This window comes from Equus asinus, chromosome 2, assembly GCF_041296235.1.
Source record: "Equus asinus isolate D_3611 breed Donkey chromosome 2, EquAss-T2T_v2, whole genome shotgun sequence".
Taxonomy (NCBI): Eukaryota; Metazoa; Chordata; class Mammalia; order Perissodactyla; family Equidae; genus Equus; species Equus asinus.
This window is the reverse complement of record NC_091791.1, coordinates 98484613-98503841: the sequence shown is the minus strand read 5'-3', so window position 1 is coordinate 98503841 and position 19229 is coordinate 98484613. Positions and strand designations below refer to the sequence as shown.

The 19229-nt window shown below is 40.8% G+C and overlaps 1 protein-coding gene across 2 annotated transcripts in view; it reads right to left on the bottom strand.

Annotated features, from left to right (window-relative positions):
• HOMER2 (homer scaffold protein 2) overlaps nt 1-19229 on the bottom strand; it is an 85957-nt gene that overhangs the window by 5963 nt on the left and 60765 nt on the right. For both annotated transcript variants that reach the window (XM_044760657.2, XM_070494474.1), the window contains exons 4-5: nt 7102-7194; nt 3058-3164 (exon numbers count right to left, since the gene is read on the bottom strand). In XM_044760657.2, coding sequence (XP_044616592.1) covers nt 3058-3164; nt 7102-7194 — 200 coding nt within the window. The remainder of the gene's footprint in view (nt 1-3057; nt 3165-7101; nt 7195-19229) is intronic.

The window sequence follows — 19229 nt, the reverse complement described above, 5'->3', positions numbered from 1 at the left end:
CTGGCGGCCTGGCTGCCACCAATGCCAAGAGGGACAGGTGTCTCTCTCCAGGGCACACATGTCACCTTGCCGGGATATTTCCTTAAAGAATCGCTTTAGAAAAGAACAGAATTCTTTGAGAAGGAAGAGACAAAGCTAAGAATGAAGCCACAGAGCGTGGTGAGGCCCCCTCCCTTCTGCTCCCTGACCCCTGCCACAGAAGGTTCTGTCACACCCAGTTTGCTCCTGAAACCAGCTCGAGGACATGGGCTCTGAAGTGCGGGCAGACCAGGCCTCTGAGAATCTCAGGAAAGCTCCACGGACCTTTCTGGAAGTTCCAGACACCCCTCTATGGAGCCCAAGGACCCCAGGTTCAACACAGACACAGCCTGGCTCCAGGTGACAAGGGCCCCACTGTAACCTGTGCCTCCTCAGAGCCTTTAAAGGAACCAGAGTGGAGAGCTGAGGACTTGGGGACACAGGAGTCAGTGACTGGGAATCCCCTGAGGGCAGAACTGGGCTTCTAACCACAGCGTGTGCGAGGGAGCCCTGGCCATGCCTAAGTCACCTCATCAGTGTGGGAAGAACACAGGTCAGAGGGACACCTCCACAGAACCACAAAAACCTCGGATTTATCTGATCCTATATGTTCAGTGAAGAAGTTTTAAAAAACAAACTACAACCAGGTTCCCCTCAGTTGCTGTTCGCCTCCAGCACTCCTTTTGTTTCCTTGCTTGGAGCCCACGTGTCTGTGGTGTTGAACGTGGTCTGAGGTGATGGAGCCCACATATCTGTGGTGCAGAACGTGGCCTGAGGTGATGCAGCCCACGTGTCTGTGGTGCTGAATGCGGCCCGAGGTGATGGAGCCCACGTGTCTGCGGTGCTGAACGTGGTCTGAGGTGATGAAGCCCACATGTCTGCAGTGCTGAACGTGGCCTGAGGTGAGGGAGCCCACATGTCTGCAGTGCTGAACGTGGCCTGAGGTGATGGAGCCTATGTGTCTGTGGTACTGAATGTGGCCCGAGGTGATGAAGACCATGTGTCTGTGGTGCTGAACGTGGCCTGAGGTGACGGGCAGAGCTGGCACTACAAGCCCATGAGAAAGTTTCAGGCTTCTAACAACACTGCCTGGCTGAGGAGAATTCTGTTTCTAAAGGCTTTTTCAAGTAAATAAAACTGTATCTGAATAATCTGCGTTATTGTTCATCCTGCAGCCTCAAGGACTTAGGAATGTGATTGGGAAATATATACTTTCAGTTTCAAATACCACAGTCTGAAAAAATAGTAAAATATTATTACTTGATTAATTTTAGAGTTGATGATTGAGAATTTAAGCTGATTTAGGGAAACGGCTTCATACTCAATTCTTGTAACTCGCTTCTTCGTTAAATTGAGATTTAAAAACATTTATTTTTAGGGTTGAAACATTTTCATTCAGGCAGCTCACTGTGACTTAAAACAACCAAAAATAGTACTTATAATTGCCTGATGAGTAAGAAAAGAGACTGGTCACAGTTTTGTCCTTTGAAGTACCTGACAAAACCCACAATGCTAAGAAGCTGGCTGGAGCCAAGGGTCACGTGTTCTTTCTGGAATTTCCAGGTCAGATCACAGGAATTAAGCTCCAAGAACAGGCCAGGCCAGCTGAGCTGGAGAGGTGGGTGCCAACCCTGTGGTGCCTCCCACTGTGGAATGTGACTGGCCACGTCAGGACAGTTCCTGTGAGACTGCAGCTGCGGCTGTAAGTGAAAGGAAGGTAGTATGGGGTGGTGGAAAGATTTAGTAGCCAAGTGACCTTGGGCAAGGAAGGACTCACTTTACCTCTTGGGACTCAGTTTCCTCATCTGTAAAATGGAGGAATCAATATAACACACCTCTTAAATGGGGCAGCTCTGAGGAGAGCAGTTTTTCAGCCACAGAGAGGCTGGGGGAAGCCAGGGGAACCCCCTGCCAGGTGAGCAGAAGGATTCCAAAAGGCAGCAGCTCTGAGTGCGCTCACGGGGCGAGCCCACCCCATGAAGTCCAGCCTAGTCTTTGGGAGATGGGCCACACCCTCAACATAAAAAAACACAAGCACAGCTTGTGTGGTCACTGAAATTAAAATCTTGTTATCATTATGAGAACTGCAGTAAATTTACAGATCAATTTGGGGGAAAGTGATACTTTTTAAAACATCAAGGCTTCCTACCCACTTCCCAATAGAATACATCTATTTCTTAAATCATTCATTTATGGTCCTCAAAATCATGTTTTTTTATAAACTTTTTTTTTTCTGCTTTATCTCCCCAAATCCCCCCGGCACATAGTTGTATATCTTAGTTGCACGTCCTTCTAGTTGTGGCATGTGGGATGCCACCTCAACATGGCCTGACGAGCAGTGCCATGTCCGTGACCAGGATCTCAACCAGCGAAACCCTGGGCCGCCGCAGCGGTGCACGGGAACTTAACCACTTGGTCACAGGCCGGCCCCATCGAAATCATTTCAAAGTTTCCTTCACACAGATCTTGTGCATTTCTTAAGTTTATTCCTATGTATGTTATGGTTCTAGTTCATATTGTAAAGAAAATCTATTCTTCAAATATATATTCTATGTGATGTTTGTATATAGAAAAGCCATTGATTTTTGTGAGATTTTCTACTATTTTTAATAGTTTCTTAGGTTTTCATATGTTTTTCTGGATGTTCAAGACCTAATCTTATCATACACAAACAAATGATAAATTTGGCTCCTCAAAAAACAAAACAAAACACAAGCAGAGGGACACATCTCTCTCACACACACACTCCTTCACACACTCATGTACTCTGCCGCATCCTACTAACACACGTGCACACAGATACACACTGTCTCTCTCACGTGAACACACCCACATATATGAATTGTGTATGATGTGGTCAGTCAGACAGAACAGCCATGAAGCCAGTTGGTCTTCCTTTGGCCAGGAGACAAGACTGGATGACACTTGGAACAGAACCCAGTCTCCTTTCTCAATTTCCCGAACCCCTGCCCAGCAGGAAAGTCATCTGGGCAGTGCTGAACTGGGAGAAAATAGCAGTTGGATTTTAAGCACCCTTACCTCTGTGTCAAAGCGATCTTCAGCTTGTCATTCTCAGACTTCAGGTGTGTGTCGGCAGGACCCGCATGAGAGGCCTTCTCATCGTCCGTCCCATTGATACTGGATGCCTGAGTGGAAGATGGAGTTTCACGCCCAGATTCCTCGCCAAAGTGAAGTGACTTCACACATTATTGCTCATCCTCATGGCGCAGCAAAGCAGCCATGAGAAAGTGTGTTTATGAGTGCGGGAGACCCAACTGATCCAACCAGAAGGCAGCTAAGACTAACAACAAAGACGACAATCAAGAGCAAACGAAAAGGCCCAGAAGAGAGCACACGGAGTTCAGAAAGTGTGCACCTCACTGACAACAGAGCCACTGGCTGTGACTCTCAGCCTTTTCACTCAAACTTGACAGACAAACCCAACAAGCCTGGGACCCTGATCTCCTTCAATGACAGAGGACAGAAGTCACAGATTAAAAGGGGAGGGATTTATAACAAGGAACAAGAAACAGTGAATGAGGAGAGGAAAGTACTAGAAGGTGAGACAACTTAAAAATCCTGGGGCTACTGAGAGTTAGAGCAACACACTCGTTAAAAACCCGGGATCAGATACGGATGTTTGCTGTCTCCATGACTATTTAGCATTGCTATGAATATGCTGAAATGTTTTCTGTAACAAGTCATACCACATGGAGGTGAAATCTCATCTGGTCTTGGATAAAATCTTAGAAAGATCTTATTTAGCCTCCAATCAGCACAGAGGCAAAGGAAGGAACCATGAAGGGAACGATGCATAAATTTGACTAAATTTCTTCATTGCAAAAAAAAAAATGCCCATAAACAACATTAGAATGCAAACAAAAACTTGGAGAAAATATTTGCAGGAGATACTAATAAACAAAATGTTAGTATCTTTCCTATATTAAAAACTCTTAGAATCCTCACCTTTTAGAGCTACACACTGAAATATTTGTGGATGAGATGATAAGATGTCTGGGATTTGCTTTAAAATATAGCGGGGAGGTAAGAACCTGAAATCAGCAATTCCAAAAGTCCCATGCACCCCTTTGTTCATCGCAGCATTATTCACAATAGCCAAGTCATGGAACCAACCTAGTGCCCAGCAACTGATGATTGGATAAAGAAGATATGGTATATACATACAATGGAATACTACTCAGCCATAAAAAAGGACAAAGTCGTCCCATTCACAACATGGATAGACCTTGAGGGTATTATGTTGAGTGAAATAAGCCAGACAGAGAAAGACGAACTCTGTATGACTCCACTCATAGGTGGAAGTTAACATACAGACAAAGAGAACTGATCGGTGGTTACCAGGGGAAAGGGGGTGGGGGGTGGGGGCAGGGCACTAGGGGTGAAGTGGTGTACCTACAACATGACTAATAATGATGTACAACTGTAATTTCACAAGGTTGTTAACTATCATAATCTTAATACAAAAAAATATAGTGGGGAGGGAGAGGGAGCACAGATGAAAAGTTGGGTCATAAATTCCTAATTGTTACAGCTGACCCATGGGTGCATGGGCTTCATTATACAAGTCTTCCTAGCTTGGCATATCTTCAAAAATATCTATTTTAAAAAATAAAGTTCTTGGAAATCAACACAAAAAGATTAACACAATTTTTTTAAAAAGGGAAAAGAATACACAATTGACATTTACAGAAGAAGAAATGCATAGCATCAATAAACATAAAAAATATTTAATATCACTAGGAAAGAAATACAAAATGAAAAAAGCCAATAAGATACATTTTTCTTCTGTCAAATCAACAAGGCTTTGTTGGTAAGGCTGTGGGAGGAAAAATCGTTCTCATTCACTGCCAGTGGGAGTTAGAATTGTACATTTCTGTAGGCTAAGTTTGCAGAATTTATCAAAAGCTTTAAAAATGTTCCTACCTTTAACCCAATACTTTCACTTCAAGAATCTGTCCTGCAGAAACCATCAAATGCACAAAGATGTACAAGAACATTGATCACAGTGTTATTTATATTAATGAGAAATTGGAAACAACATAGATGTCCCAAATTATAGGAGGTTAATGGAATAATACGTGATACGAACACTGGAACACTGTCTAGCCATTAATTTTGAAAAGGAGATATTTGAAATTATGAGAAAATGATCATAACATATAAGTAAAAAAAAGATTAAAAAGAATAACATAAAATATACTAGAAAACTACATTAGGAAGATACAACAAAATGTTAACAAAATAGCTTTGAGTGGTATAAAAGCAGGTAATTCTTATTCCCTTCTTTATAGTATGGCATATTTTTGATTTCTGCAATAAATCTGTATTGCTTTTATAGTCAGAAAAAAACCCACATCAAATGATTTGTAATGAAGTTGTTAAAAATCTTCAAATACTTGGAAAACTTGGCCAAAGTGTTCATTTCCTAAGAGATTCGGGAAACCAAGCAATTGTATGATTTCTAATAAAAAGAAAAATAAAAAAGTACAATGATCTCTACACCCAGAGAAACACAGGGAAAAGTAAATAAAAACTAAAGCTTAGAGACAAAAAAACATTTTTATATAATTAATATATACATACACGATAATATCTTATGGGTATGCTTGATATTTTTAAGGTTTAAAATACTTCTGGGAGGAAGGCACACATTAAGACAAAAAAAGAAATCCAAATATTAAAGTTTAAAGATATCGCTATAATATGTGATTTTCACAAAAAGATTGTATATTAGAAACCCTTTAGACCATGGACCATTTTGGGTGCCCAATTTTATAGATCCTCAGAGATTACTCAGTACCGTAATTGGTATACTAAATTAACAGTATCATTTAGATTATATTAAAGATTATTTATAAAGATTCAGGAAAGTTCCTGTTCACCTGTAGTCTAACATACATTCATTTCCATAAATCTCTATGGGGCATCTTTTACATGATTCAGCTTCAGCTATGGCTGCTGTGAGGCTGACGGTCAAGTGTGGAGTGTCGACTCTGACTGTTCTGTATGCCCAGGCCTCCAGGTCCTCTTCCTACCACCCATCCCTGACTTCATCCCTGTGGCTGCCCTGGCCCAGCCGTTCTCCACCTCCAGCCTCCATGCCACCAGTCTTCCTACCCTCCACCACTCCCTGACTTCCTTACCATCTACACTCAACCCTCATGTCAAGTCCTGATCAGTAGTCATAACGCCTCCAATGTCTGCCACTTACCAGCAATAAATAAATAAAAAACTAAGAAATAATAAACCATGCACTAAGGAAGAAGTCCAGGTCCTTCGCAGTATCTCCAGTGTATCTCTAGTCTTCCCACAGTGCACCTCAGCCCGTCAGGCAGACTCCTTGCTGTCTTGCTACCACACCATGCTTTTTCCTAACCCCAAACCTTTGCTCTTGATGTCTCCCTTTCCCTGCCTCTCCACATATGACCTTGTCACTAGGTCAAGCCTTCCGCCCACCACTATGTACACCAATCTAGACATCGGGAATGCAGGTGTTTTTATTTCAGGTTAAAACAGGTCCCTCTTAGTCAGTTATCACACTTTTAAGCAGATGGACTACTCAATTCCTGTAAATGCCACCTCTCCTTTGGCTAAGCCAGAGCTGCTGGAGGACCATCTCCCACCTGACTTTGTTAAGACGGGAGGACTGAGACGAGGGCTCCCTGGCATCAATGGAGTTTTCTCTCTCATGGGCACAAGGCATCTGCATTTGTCAATAAGCATCCTGCATATGGACCTCACCTCCCAACAGAGAAGGAAACGGGCTGCCTGTCATTGAGACTTAAACACAGTGACCAGAGAATGCCTCTCAGAGGCCAGGGCCATGTGTTAACTCTAATCTCGTCAACTGCTTTCCAGCAAAAATACATCACCAAATCCTGAAAAATTCAAGAGCCTCATAAAAACGTGTCACCTCCATCTCACTGTGGGCAGGCTAATAGTAGAAAAAGCCTTCAAAATGTCCCACTGCTAAAATTCGCTATCTCTTGTCAAAAGTGACAAGAAGCAAAGAGTCTCAATTACTGGTCACACTCAGACGTATTCCACGGACAAATTACTCACTTGGGAATGATTACTCGAGGTCTCGATTTTCTCCTGGGACTTGTCTCTGGCTAGTCTGGCAGCTTCTTTCACTTCTAGGAATTTCTCTGCAAACTAAACACAAAGAAGAGTTATTAAGGTTTTTCATAACCTTATACATAGCTGATATTCGGAACCTACCTTTATTATTCTGCATTCGTTTTAAGCCAATAAGTTCTGTATAAACCCAGAAGAAGAATCTTCTTTGAGATTAGAAAGAAATGAATCTAAGGAATGCTTTTTCCAGGAAACACTGTTAGCCAAGGTCAGATGTGAATCAATTTCCAAGCTACTGAAGCCAGTTTGATGATGAAGTATTAAAAAAAAACACTCCTGGTTAACAGTACCTAATACAAAGGCAAGAAAACAAATTTAGCTGTACCACAAAAGGAATCCATGAAAAACTTCATAATCTCTAGCAAAAGATCCAAGAACTCTTACAAGTCACTGTCAAGAAAAACAAAATATCCAAAAAGTTGGAGAAAAGAAACTGTTCCAGATTTTAAAAGCTTAAGATATAAAAATAGTAAAATGGAACATAAAACTTATGATTTAATCCTGTTTTGAACAGACCAACTATAAAAGACTTCTGGGGAACAATCAGGGAAATCTGAACATGGACAAGCTTAGGTGACATGAAGGAATTACTATTAATTTTATCAGAAGTGATAATGAGGCTGCAGTTATAATGGAAAATGTCATTTTTTTTTTAGAGATAAATACTGAAGATTTTAGGCATGAAATGTTTTGATGTCTGTAATTTACCTTAAAGTACTTCAACAATAATAAAATACATGAAGAAATGTGGCGAATGTTAACAATTGTTAAATCTAGGTGATGCATACATGGGTGTTTATTATACTATGCCCTCTAGTTTTAAAAAAGGTTTTAATATTTTCATAATAAAAAAATTCCTTTTTAGCAGCTTTTAAAAAAATTTTATTGAGGTCATAATAGTTTATAACATTGTGAGATTCCAGTTGTACATTATTATCTGTCAGTCACCATACATGTGTGGCCCTTTACCCCTTATGCCCACCCCTCAACCCCCCTCCCCTTGGTAACCACTAATCTGTTCTCTTTGTCCACAAGTTTATCTTGCACATATGAGTGAAATCATAAGTGTTTGTCTTTCTCTGTCTGTCTTATTTTGCTTAACATAATACCCTCAAGGTCCATCCATGTTGTTGCAAATGGGACGATTTTGTCCTTTTTAGTGGCTGAGTAGTATTCCATTATAGATAAATGCCACATCTTCTTTATCCAGTTATCAGTTGACGGGCACTTGGGTTGCTTCCACCTCTTGACTATTGTGAATAATGCTGCAGTGAACATAGGGGTGCATAAGTCTCTTTGAATTGTTGATTTCATGTTCTTTGGATAAATAACCAGTAGTGGGATAGCTGGGTCATATGGTATTTCTATTTTTAGTTTTCTGAGAAATCTCCATACTGTTTTCCATAGTGGCTGTACCAGTTTGCCTTCCTACCAGCAGTGTATGACGGTTCCCTTTTCTCCACACCCTCTCCAACATTTGTTGTTTCTTTTCTTGGTCATTATAGCCATTCTGACAGGTGTAAGGTGATACTGTAGTTTTGATTTGCATTTCCCTAATTAGTGATGTTGAACATCTTTTCATGTGCCTGTTGAACATCTGTATATCTTCTTTGGAAAAATATCTGTTCGTATCCTCTGCCCCCCTTTTTTTTGCAGGGGAAGATTTGCCCTGAGCTAACTTCTGTTGCCAACCTTCCTCCATTTTGTATGTGGGTCACCACCACACCATGAGTGCTGATGAGTGGTGTAGGTCTGTGTCCAGGAACTGAATCTGGGCCACCAAAGTGGAGCACACCAAACTTAATCACTAGGCTATGGGGCCAGCCCTTCTCTGCCCATTTTTTTGTTTTTTTGAGGAAGATTAGCCATGAGCTAACATCTGCTGCCAATCCTCCTCTTTTTGCTGCAGAAGACTGGCCCTGAGCTAACATCTGTGCCCATCTTCCTCTACTTCGTATGTGGGACGCCTGCCACAGCATGGCTTGACAAGGGGTGTGTAGGTCCACATCTGGGATCCGAACTGGCGAACCCTGGGCAGCTGAAGCGGAATGTGTGAACTTAACCGCTCTGCCACTGGGCTGGCTCCTCCTCTGCCCATTTTTCAATCAGGTTGTTTTTGTTGTTGTTGTTGAGTTGTATGAGTTCTTTATTTACTTTGGAAATTAACCCCTTGTCAGACATATGATTTACAAATATTTTCTCCCAGTTGGTGGGTTGTCTTTTCATTTTGTTGATGGTCTCTTTTGCCATGCAGAAGCCCTTTAGTCTCATGCAGTCCTATCTGTTTATCTTTTCCTTTGCTTCCCTTGCCTGAGTAGACATGGTATTTGAAAAGATCCTTCTAAGACCAATGTCAAAGAAGGTACTGCCTATACTTTCTTCTAGGAGTTTTATGGTTTCAGGTCTTACATTCAAGTCTTTAATCCATTTTGAGTTGATTTTTGTGCATGGTGTAAGGGAATGGTCTACTTTCATTCTTTTACATGTGGCTGCCCAGTTTTCCCAACACCATTTACTGAAGAGACTTTCCTTTATTATATGTTCTTGGCTCCTTTGTTGAAGATTAGCTGTCCAAAGATGTGTGGTTTTCTTTCTGGGCTTTCAATTCTGTTCCATTGATCTCTGTGTGTGTTTCTGTACCAGGACCATGCTGTTTTGATTACTATAGTTTTGTAGTATATTTTGAAGTCAGGGATCCTGATGACTCCAGGTTTGCTCTTTTTTCTCAGGATTGATGTTACTATTCGCGGTCTTTTGTTGTTCCACATAAATTTTAGGATTCTTTGTTCAATTTCTGTGAAGAGGTCACTGGGATTCTCGATAAATTTAAGAAGATTGAAATCATCTCAAGCATCTTTTCCAACCACAACACTATGAAATTAGAAATCAACTACAAGAAAAAAGCTGGGAAAGTCAGAAATATGTGGAGACTAAACAACATGCTACTGAACAACAAATGGATCATTGAAGAAATTAAAGAAATCAAAATATCTGGAGACAAATGCAAATGAAAATACCACATATCAACTCATATGGGATGCAGCAAAAGTGGTCCTAAGAGGGAAATTCATAGCAATACAGGCACACCTTAACAAACAAGAAAAATATCAAATAAACAATCTTAAACTAAACCTAATAGAATTAGAAAAAGAAGAACAAACAAAGCCCAAAGTCAGCAGAAGGAAGGAAATAACAAAAATTAGAGCAGAAATAAATGAAACTGAAAAAAGACAGCAGAAAGGATCAATGAAATAAAGACCTGGTTCTTTGAGAAGATACACACAACTGACAAACTCTTAGCCAGACTCACTAAGAAAAAAAGAGAGAAGGCTCAAATAAATAAAATTAGAAATGAAAGAAGATAAATTACAATGGATACCACACAGAAATACAAAGGATTATAAGAGAATACTATGAAAACCTATACCCCAACAAATTGGACAATCTAGAAGAAATGGATAAATTCTTAGAGTCATACAACCTCCCAAAATGGAGTCAAGAAGAAATAGAGAATCTGAATAGACCAATCACAAGTAAAGAGATTGAAAGAGTAATCAAAAACCTCCCAAAAAATACAAGTCCATGAGGAAATGGCTTCTCTAAAGAATTCTATCAAACATTCAATGATTTAATACCTATCCTTCTCAAACTATTCCAAAAAACTGAGGAAGATAGAATGCTTCCTAATATATTCTAAGAGGCCGACATCACCTTGATATCAAAGCCAGACAAGGACAACACAAAGAAGGAAAATTATAGGCCAATATCTCTGATGAACATTGATGCAAAAACCCTCAACAAAATATTTGCAAACCGAATACAGCAACACATTAAAAAGATCATACACCATGATCAAGTGGGATTTATACCAGGAACACAGGGATGGTTTAACATCCACAAATCAATCAATGTGATATACCACATTAATAAAATGAGGAATAAGAATCACATGATTATCATATTAGACACAAAGTATCTGACAAAGTCCAACATCCATTTATGATAAAAACTCAATAAAATGGGTATAGAAGGAAAGTACCTCAACATAATAAAGGCCACATATGACAAACCAACAGCCAACATCATATTCAATGGTGAAAAACTGAAAGCCATCCTTCTAAGAACAGGAACGAGACAAGGATGCCCACTCTCACTACTCTTATTCAAAATAGTACTGGAGGTTTTGGACAGAGCAATTAGGCAAGAAAAAGAAATAAAAGGAATCCAAATAGGCAAAGAAGAAGTGAAACTCTTGCTGTTTGCAGACAACATGATCTTATACATAGAAAACCTTAAATAATCCATCCAGAAACTATTAGAAATAATTAACAATTACAGCAAAGTAGCAGGGTACAAATCAACTTACAAAAATCAGTTGCATTTCTATACTCTAATAACAAACCGAAAGGAAGAGAACTCAAGAATACAATCCCACTTACAACAGCAACAAAAAAAATATCTAGGAATAAGTTTAAGCAAGGAGGTGAAAGACCTATACAATAAAAACTATAAGACATTACTGAAAGAAATTGATAATGACATAAAGAAATAGAAAGATATTCCATGCACATGGATTGGAAGAACAAACATAGTTAAAATGTCCATACTACCTAAAGCAATCTACAGATTCAGCGTAAACCCAATGATAATCCCAATGACATTCTTCATGGAAACAGAACAAAGAATCCTAAAATTCATATGGGGCAAGATGAGACCCCAAACAGCCAAAGCAATCCTGAGAAAAAAGAACAAGGCTGGAGGCATCACAATCCTTGACTTCAAAATATACTACAAAGCCATAGTGATCAAAACAGTGGTACTGGTACAAAAACAGGCACACAGATCAATGGAACAGAATTGAAAGCCCAGAAATAAAACCATACATCTATGGACAGCTAATCCTTGACAAAGGTGCCAAGAACATACAATGGAGAAAGGAAAGTCTCTTCAATAAATGATGTTGAGAAAACTGGACAGCCACATGCAAAAGAATGAAAGAAGACTATTATCAAGGCTGGCCCTGTGGCCGAGTGGTTAAGTTTGCACGCTCCACTTTGGCGGCCCAGGGTTTCACTGGGTCGTATCCTGGGCACGGACATGGCACTGCTCGTCAGGCCATGTTGAAGCAGCGTCCCACATGCCACAACTAGAAGGACCCACAACTAAAAAAAAGTATACAACTATGTACTGGGGGGCTTTGGGGAGAAAAAAAGGAAAAGTAAAATCTTAGGGGGAAAAAAAAGAAAGTAGACCATTATCTTTTGCCATACACAAAAATTAACTCAAAATGGATTAAAGACTTGAATGTAAGACCTGAAACCATAAAACTCCCAGAAGAAAATACAGGCAGTACACTATTTCACATTGGTCTTAGAAGGACATTTTCGAATACCATGTCCACTCGGGCAAGGGAAACAAAAGAAAAGATTAATAAGTAGGATTTCATCAGACTAAAGAGCTTCTGCAAAACAAAGGAAATCAGGATCAAAACAAAAGACAACCCACTAACTGGGAGAAAATATTTGCAAATCATATACCCGACAAGGGGTTTATCTCCATAATACATAAGGAACCCATACAACTGAACAACAAAGAAACAAACAACCCAATCAAAAAACGGACAGAGGATATGAACAGACATATTTGCAAATATGATATACGGATGGCCAATAGGCACCATGAAGAGATGTTCAACATCACTAATGATCATGGAAATGCAAGTTAAAACTACAGTAAGATATCACACCTTATACCTGTTAGAGTGGCTATAATCACCAAGACAAAAAATAACAAATGTTGGAGAGGGTATGAAGAAAAGGGAACCCTCACACACTGCTGGTGGGAATGCAAACTGGTGCAGCCACTAAGGAAAACAGTATGGAGATTTCTCAAAAAATTAAAAACAGAAATACCATATGACCCAGCTATCCCACTACTGGGTATTTATCCAAAGAACTTGAAATCAACAATTCAAAGAGACTTATGCACCCCTATGTTCACTGCAGCATTATTCACAATAGCCAAGATGTGGAAGCAACCTAAGTGCCCACCGTCTGATGATTGGATAAAGAAGATGTAGTATATATACACAACGGAATACTACTCAGCCATAAAAAAGACAAAATCGTCTCATTTGCAACAACCTGGGTGGACCTCGAGGGTATTATGTTAAGCGAAATAAGTCAGATAGACAAAGACAAACACTATATGATTTCACTCACATGTGGAAGATAAACTAACACACAGACAAAGAGAACAGATTAGTGGTTACCAGGGGAAGAGGGGTGGGTGAAAGGGGTGAAGTGGCACATTTAGATGGTGACTGACAAATAATAATGTACAACTGGAATCCCACAATGTTATAAACTATTATGACCTCAATAAAAAAAAATAAAAGCCTAGAACATCTCAAAAAAGGGAACAAAAAGCCATGTATTCTTGGCTCATAGGGATGAAAGAGGAAGAGTGGTTAGAATGTGGAGTCTTACTATGTACTCACGGTGAGCCTTAGGGACACCTGCTACTGTCAATATACAGATGGGGCACAGATGGGTCTCGTAACTGACCGCAATCACACTGGCATTGAACACAGGCCATCTGATGCCAGCAGTGGACACTACGGTGTCTATGATTTACCTGCTTAACTGCTACCCCAACTAAGATGCCCAACTTTGATCCTTACCAGCCTTTCAAATGCAGGCAAATGAACTCTGCACCCTGGTTTCTTCATCTGTAAAATGTGGATGATGCTATTCCTCTATGGGTCATTGGAGGATGAAAGACATGGCTTTGCTAGGTGTCTGACAGGTTCAATAAAGAGAAGCACGGCTCCTCTGGCCTTGATTTGACTTGTTTCTTCAAGTAAAATGACAGCTAAAGCCTTAAAACAATGACCTTTAGTAAAAGAGATCCACAAAAGGGCAAATTCATTCATTCAAAAATATTTACTAGGGGCTGGCCCTGTGGCCGAGTGGTTAAGTTCTCGTGCTCCGCTTCAGCGGCCCAGGGTTTTGTAGGTTCGAATCCTGGGCACGGACATGGCACCGCTCATCAGGCCATGCTGAGATGACATCCCACATGCCACAACTAGAAGGACCCACAACTAAAAATATACAACTATGTACCGGGGGCCTTTGGGGAGAAAAAGGAAAAATAAAATCTTAAAAAAAAAAAATTTACTAATTATCTCTATGAGCTAGGGACAATGCTGGGGACACTGAAATACTTAAGAAAGACTTGGTTCCTGCCCTCAAAGAAACTCTGAGTCTGTAGAGGATTTTGTTTTACATTCAAACAGGTGATAGTCCAAAAGAAAATGAGTTTAAAATGTAATGAAGTAGGATAATATCAGATAAATTTTAAATAACTACTCATCTAAAAAGATGAGGTACTATTAGATACATGACGGAAATAGGTCCTACCATTTATATAAAAATTAGCTTATGACAAAGGAGGAGTCGCAAACTAAGAGAGAAGATTATTCCACATATAATGATAGAGATCACTTTACTAAACTGGAGAAAATGAACTTAAATTCTACCACAAACCAGTAGCCTGATAAATTATTGATGAATTAAGGGGGTAAGTATTTTTTTAAAAAACAAACCTTAAAAAATCTGGGTGCAAACAGAACTGAACACTTATCAAACTCATGCTTGAGGAGCGAGAGGGTAATTTTCTAAACTTGGAAGAAATGAAAGAAAATCACAAAAGTGACAGATTCGACTATGTAACAATTTAAAGCTTTTTGACTACAAAAGGAAAAAAACTAAATCAGAAAGAAAGCAATAGCCTGGGGGAATATCTACCACAGAAAAAAAGGGTATTACCTTTAATGCAGAAAGAGTCTGTACAAATTGCAAAGGAAAATATGAAAACCCCAATAGATAAATGGCAAAACTCACAAATAAAAAATACAACGTGTAAACAACTTACAGAAAAGATCGTTCAGCCTTGCTGGAAATGCAAATCGAAATGATGAGGTACCATTCTCTGCCTGCTAAATTAGCAAACACTAAATATAATTATAATACCCAGTGCTGGTGAGATGTTTCCGCAGCATTGGGTATGGGTACAGCCCCCCTGAGAAGCAACTGGGAAATATGATCATAAGCGAAAAAAATGTTCACAGCCACTGACCTAGGGTTATTACTTCTGGGAAACTATTCTATGAAAATAATTGAGAATATGAAAAAAAAAAAAGGCTTTCGATATAAAGATGTTAATCCTAGCATTATTTACAATAATGAAAAACTAGAAGCAATCCAGAAGGCTGGGAGAACATTTCCCCTCACGGGCTCCAGCTGTTAGAACAGCACCAGTCACTGCAAGAGGGGTCAGACGACTGCCCCCTGCTGAAAAATCCCCTCTGTGGCTTAGGTTTTCTAACATATCCCCCCTTATTATAAACAAGCACATATGCTTGTAAATTTAGAAAGTACAGTGTAGAAAAAAATATTTTTTTAAACCTATAGTCCCGTCAACCCAGAGATAAGCACTAACCACATAAACGTCTATTTTTCTATCTGTTCATATGCATTCCTTACACACATTTCTTTTTAAAAATGGAATGATATCGTACATCCCATTTTATAGCTACTTTTGCAGTTAACAAGACATTAATAATCTCATGCAATTATATGGTTTTCTACTACACCATCTGAATTGCTGCACAATATAACCCTGAGGGATGTACTGGAGTTTATTTAACTAATTTCCTTACTGCTGGACATTTAGGCTGGTGTTTCTGTTTTTGCTGTTATAAAAGATGCTGCAAGGAAAATCTTTGTAGCTAAATCTCTACTCAGTTACAATTATTTCCTTAGAATGGAGTCTATAAATGAAACCCATGGATCTAAGGATAGTCAAACCACAGACGTTTCTGAAATACATGCCAGATTCTCATGTCTTCACTTATTAGAGTCATTTTCTGCAGTTTTTAAACCCTAGTAATAATCTTAATCAAAATCATCATCTTCTTCACGATTACCATGATAGAAAATGAAAGACTATTGTTTTATTTTACTTGTGGTTTTTGTTAGCCTTGGCCATTGAGGAACCTTGTGGCAGATAATATTTGCATCTTCAAAATCCATTTCTTTTTTTTCTCTTAGCTCAACAGAAGCTCAGATTCACCTGGAGCAGGAAATTTCCTACGCGTTAGAGAATGAGAACTGGTCTAAGCCCATTATGGCAAGCTACTTCCCTGCCTTTTTTTTTTCTGGAGGTGAGTGTGGGAGGGTGGCCTAGGGATCCAAGACTGACGATGGGACCCAAGAAGAAGTCTGCCGAGGGAGTTTACAGGGAAGCATTGTGGCACCATCCTTCTACCTCCTCCCTCTTGCCATGAATGCAGATGTGATGGATAGAGCTTGAGAAGCCATCTTATCACCATGAGGGAAACACTGACAAAAGAAACAAACAAAACATGCAGAGCCCTTGGACCCAACTTTATGGAGCCACTGTACCAACAATGGAAACCATCCGCTCAGGACTTCTCTGTCGTATGAAGAGAATAACTCTGTTTGTTTAAGCACTGGGATTAAGTTAGCTGTTACTTGCAGCCAAGAGCTTTCTAACTGAAACATATCAAAAGAATGATTAATATCCCCTATTAAAAAATACATTGGCCCTTGAATCAGGAGACAGAAAGCTATGTGACAGGGCAATGTTCTCACAATTACACTGAGTTAATGAACTGAACACAAAGATACAAATTCCAATTACAGATGAAATCACTGAAATGGGTCAACAGCAAATGTCACATGTGTGTCGGGTTTAGAAAGATCAGTCACAGAGCACCAGCAACCCCATCCCGGATCACTCCCCTTCATGGCAGAATGTGTTTCCTTCCGTCTGCAATGATTGAGATGGAGCCGAACTTAGAACAGTGACATCTCAAGGTCAGATGCCGCAAAGAATCTAAACTTTAACAACTGGCTCATTCCTACGTTTGGTTCTCCTTCCTTTTGTTGTTTTTCAGAAACCCTTCACGCTATCAGAACATGCAAGTCCCTTTTCCACATCCTTCAGTGGGCTGAGGTATCTGTCCTCTCCAGTGGATGGACAGACGAGGCCCAGTTTACCTTTGGGAATACACAGCTTCTGTTATTTTTGGAAAGCCCATCTAAAGAGCATACTGTGATAATTCTTGGATGCTGGTGTGAAGTGGTCCTTAGACCAGAAGCAGTAAAGACTAAGGCATCTATTTTCCTTCCCGGGGGGTAGAGAGTGAAGTGTGTATAAAGTGTTCTTAAATGAGAATATCCACAGTGGTGCTCCTTTTTCTAGCATAGTTATAGTGTTTGATTACCAATTCCTCTTTCAGGTCTGTAGGTGGTTGCTCTGTGGAGTCAGAAATGTTCAGCCACAGCTGTCCCCTCAGCAACACGCCTTGGGAACCCTTTGGGCCCGAACTCCTCTTTGCCAGCTAATTGCCAATTGTCAAGAGTGTCAGCCTCCCTTCATAGTAATTGATCAGTGTGTGGTTAATCGTTCCTTCAAAGAGAAGGGGAAAAGCTGATTTGAACATTTTGAACAAAGGAGACATCTGAGGGCTTATTTGATACGCCTTTGTGACAACGGCAGGTCACAGTCACAGAGCGCTGCCAGAGAAGACTGAGAGACTCAGAAAGATGGGCACTCCTCCTTAATGACAGGACATCTCCTTCTGTTTGGGAAAAATGAGAAGCAGCCACACTTGGAAGCAGACGCAGCTCAAGGTCTCTCCAGTTCTCAGAGGCACAAAGAATTGAACTTCAATTTCTTCTGATTTTTCTTTGAGTTCTCCCTTCTTTCGATTCTTTTCATTGCAACTTTCCCCCTTTATCCTTCCTAGCTGCTTTGAGTCCTCCAAAGATTGAAGAAATTGTTCCAGGCAGCTGGGAGTGATTCTCTCAAACCATCCGGGGCTTCAGTGAAGAACTCTGGCCCCGGGCGGGATCGGGGCAGTGATGGAGGCGGCCCAGCAACACCGTCTTCCCCAGCTATTGGAGGCTTCCGACCCTATGAGTCTGCATATGAGGCAGGTGTGGGAAGGGGCTACTTGGCAGGGGAGGGGGTGCTCCCGCCACCCCTCTCCCCCTACCGGGTGCTTCTTCAGAGGGAAAAGGCATGCAATTCCCACTGCCCACTTCAGAGGCTCTGGCACCATCCTTTCAATAAATCGCCATCACACTTGCCTCCTCTTTGTCTAAATTCTCTCTGACCCTCACAGCAGCTGTTGCTCTTCCTCATTTCAGAAAACGGCAGCACCATCCGTCCGTCATCATCCCAGAGTCTCCGCCTCCCACATCTACTCCCCGAGTTCTGCCAGTTTAGCTCCTCAAAATTTCCTAGATCTCTTCAACTCCTACTCAAGCCCTCATCCTCTCTGATCTGGACAAAAACAACCTAATCTGTCTTGATGCCAGAAAAATCTACCTAAAATGCAAATCTGATCATTTTTCCTTCCTGACTTAAAATCCTTCACAGCCTATAGGATAAAGTCCAGCAACTGGCATGATACCCTTCCGAGGGCCGGCCTCTATCAGCCTTACCCACCCCCCGCAAAACCTGGACCCCCTGTTAACGTGAATCATCTGCAGCTTTCCTCACCCAGTGTCTCAACTTTGTTTGTGTTACTTCCGCTGTCTGGAGGATGGTGGAAAGGAGAAGCACCCGCTGTGGGCACGACTTGGAACTTCTCCTTGCCCAACGTGCACAGGGCAGGTGCCTTGAGAAGCGATCTAGACTGAACCCTGGGAAATGGTGAAGGGCTGAGCCACATGGACAGGGAGTGGGAACAAACAGAATTGGGGGGTTAGTGACAGAGATTTGGGAAATGGCCTTAACAATGGGCCCAAATGGAACCAGAGCCTGAAAACAGTCACGTTCCATATGAATGCCTGCAGTGGACTGAATGTTTGTGTCCCCCCACAATTCTTACGTTGTAATCCTAACCCTCAAAGTGATAGATTAGGAGATGGGGCCTTCAGGAGGTGATTAGGTCTTGAGGGCAGAGCCTCATGAAAGGGACAGTGCTCTCCCAGAGAGCTCTCTTGCTCTCTTTCCAC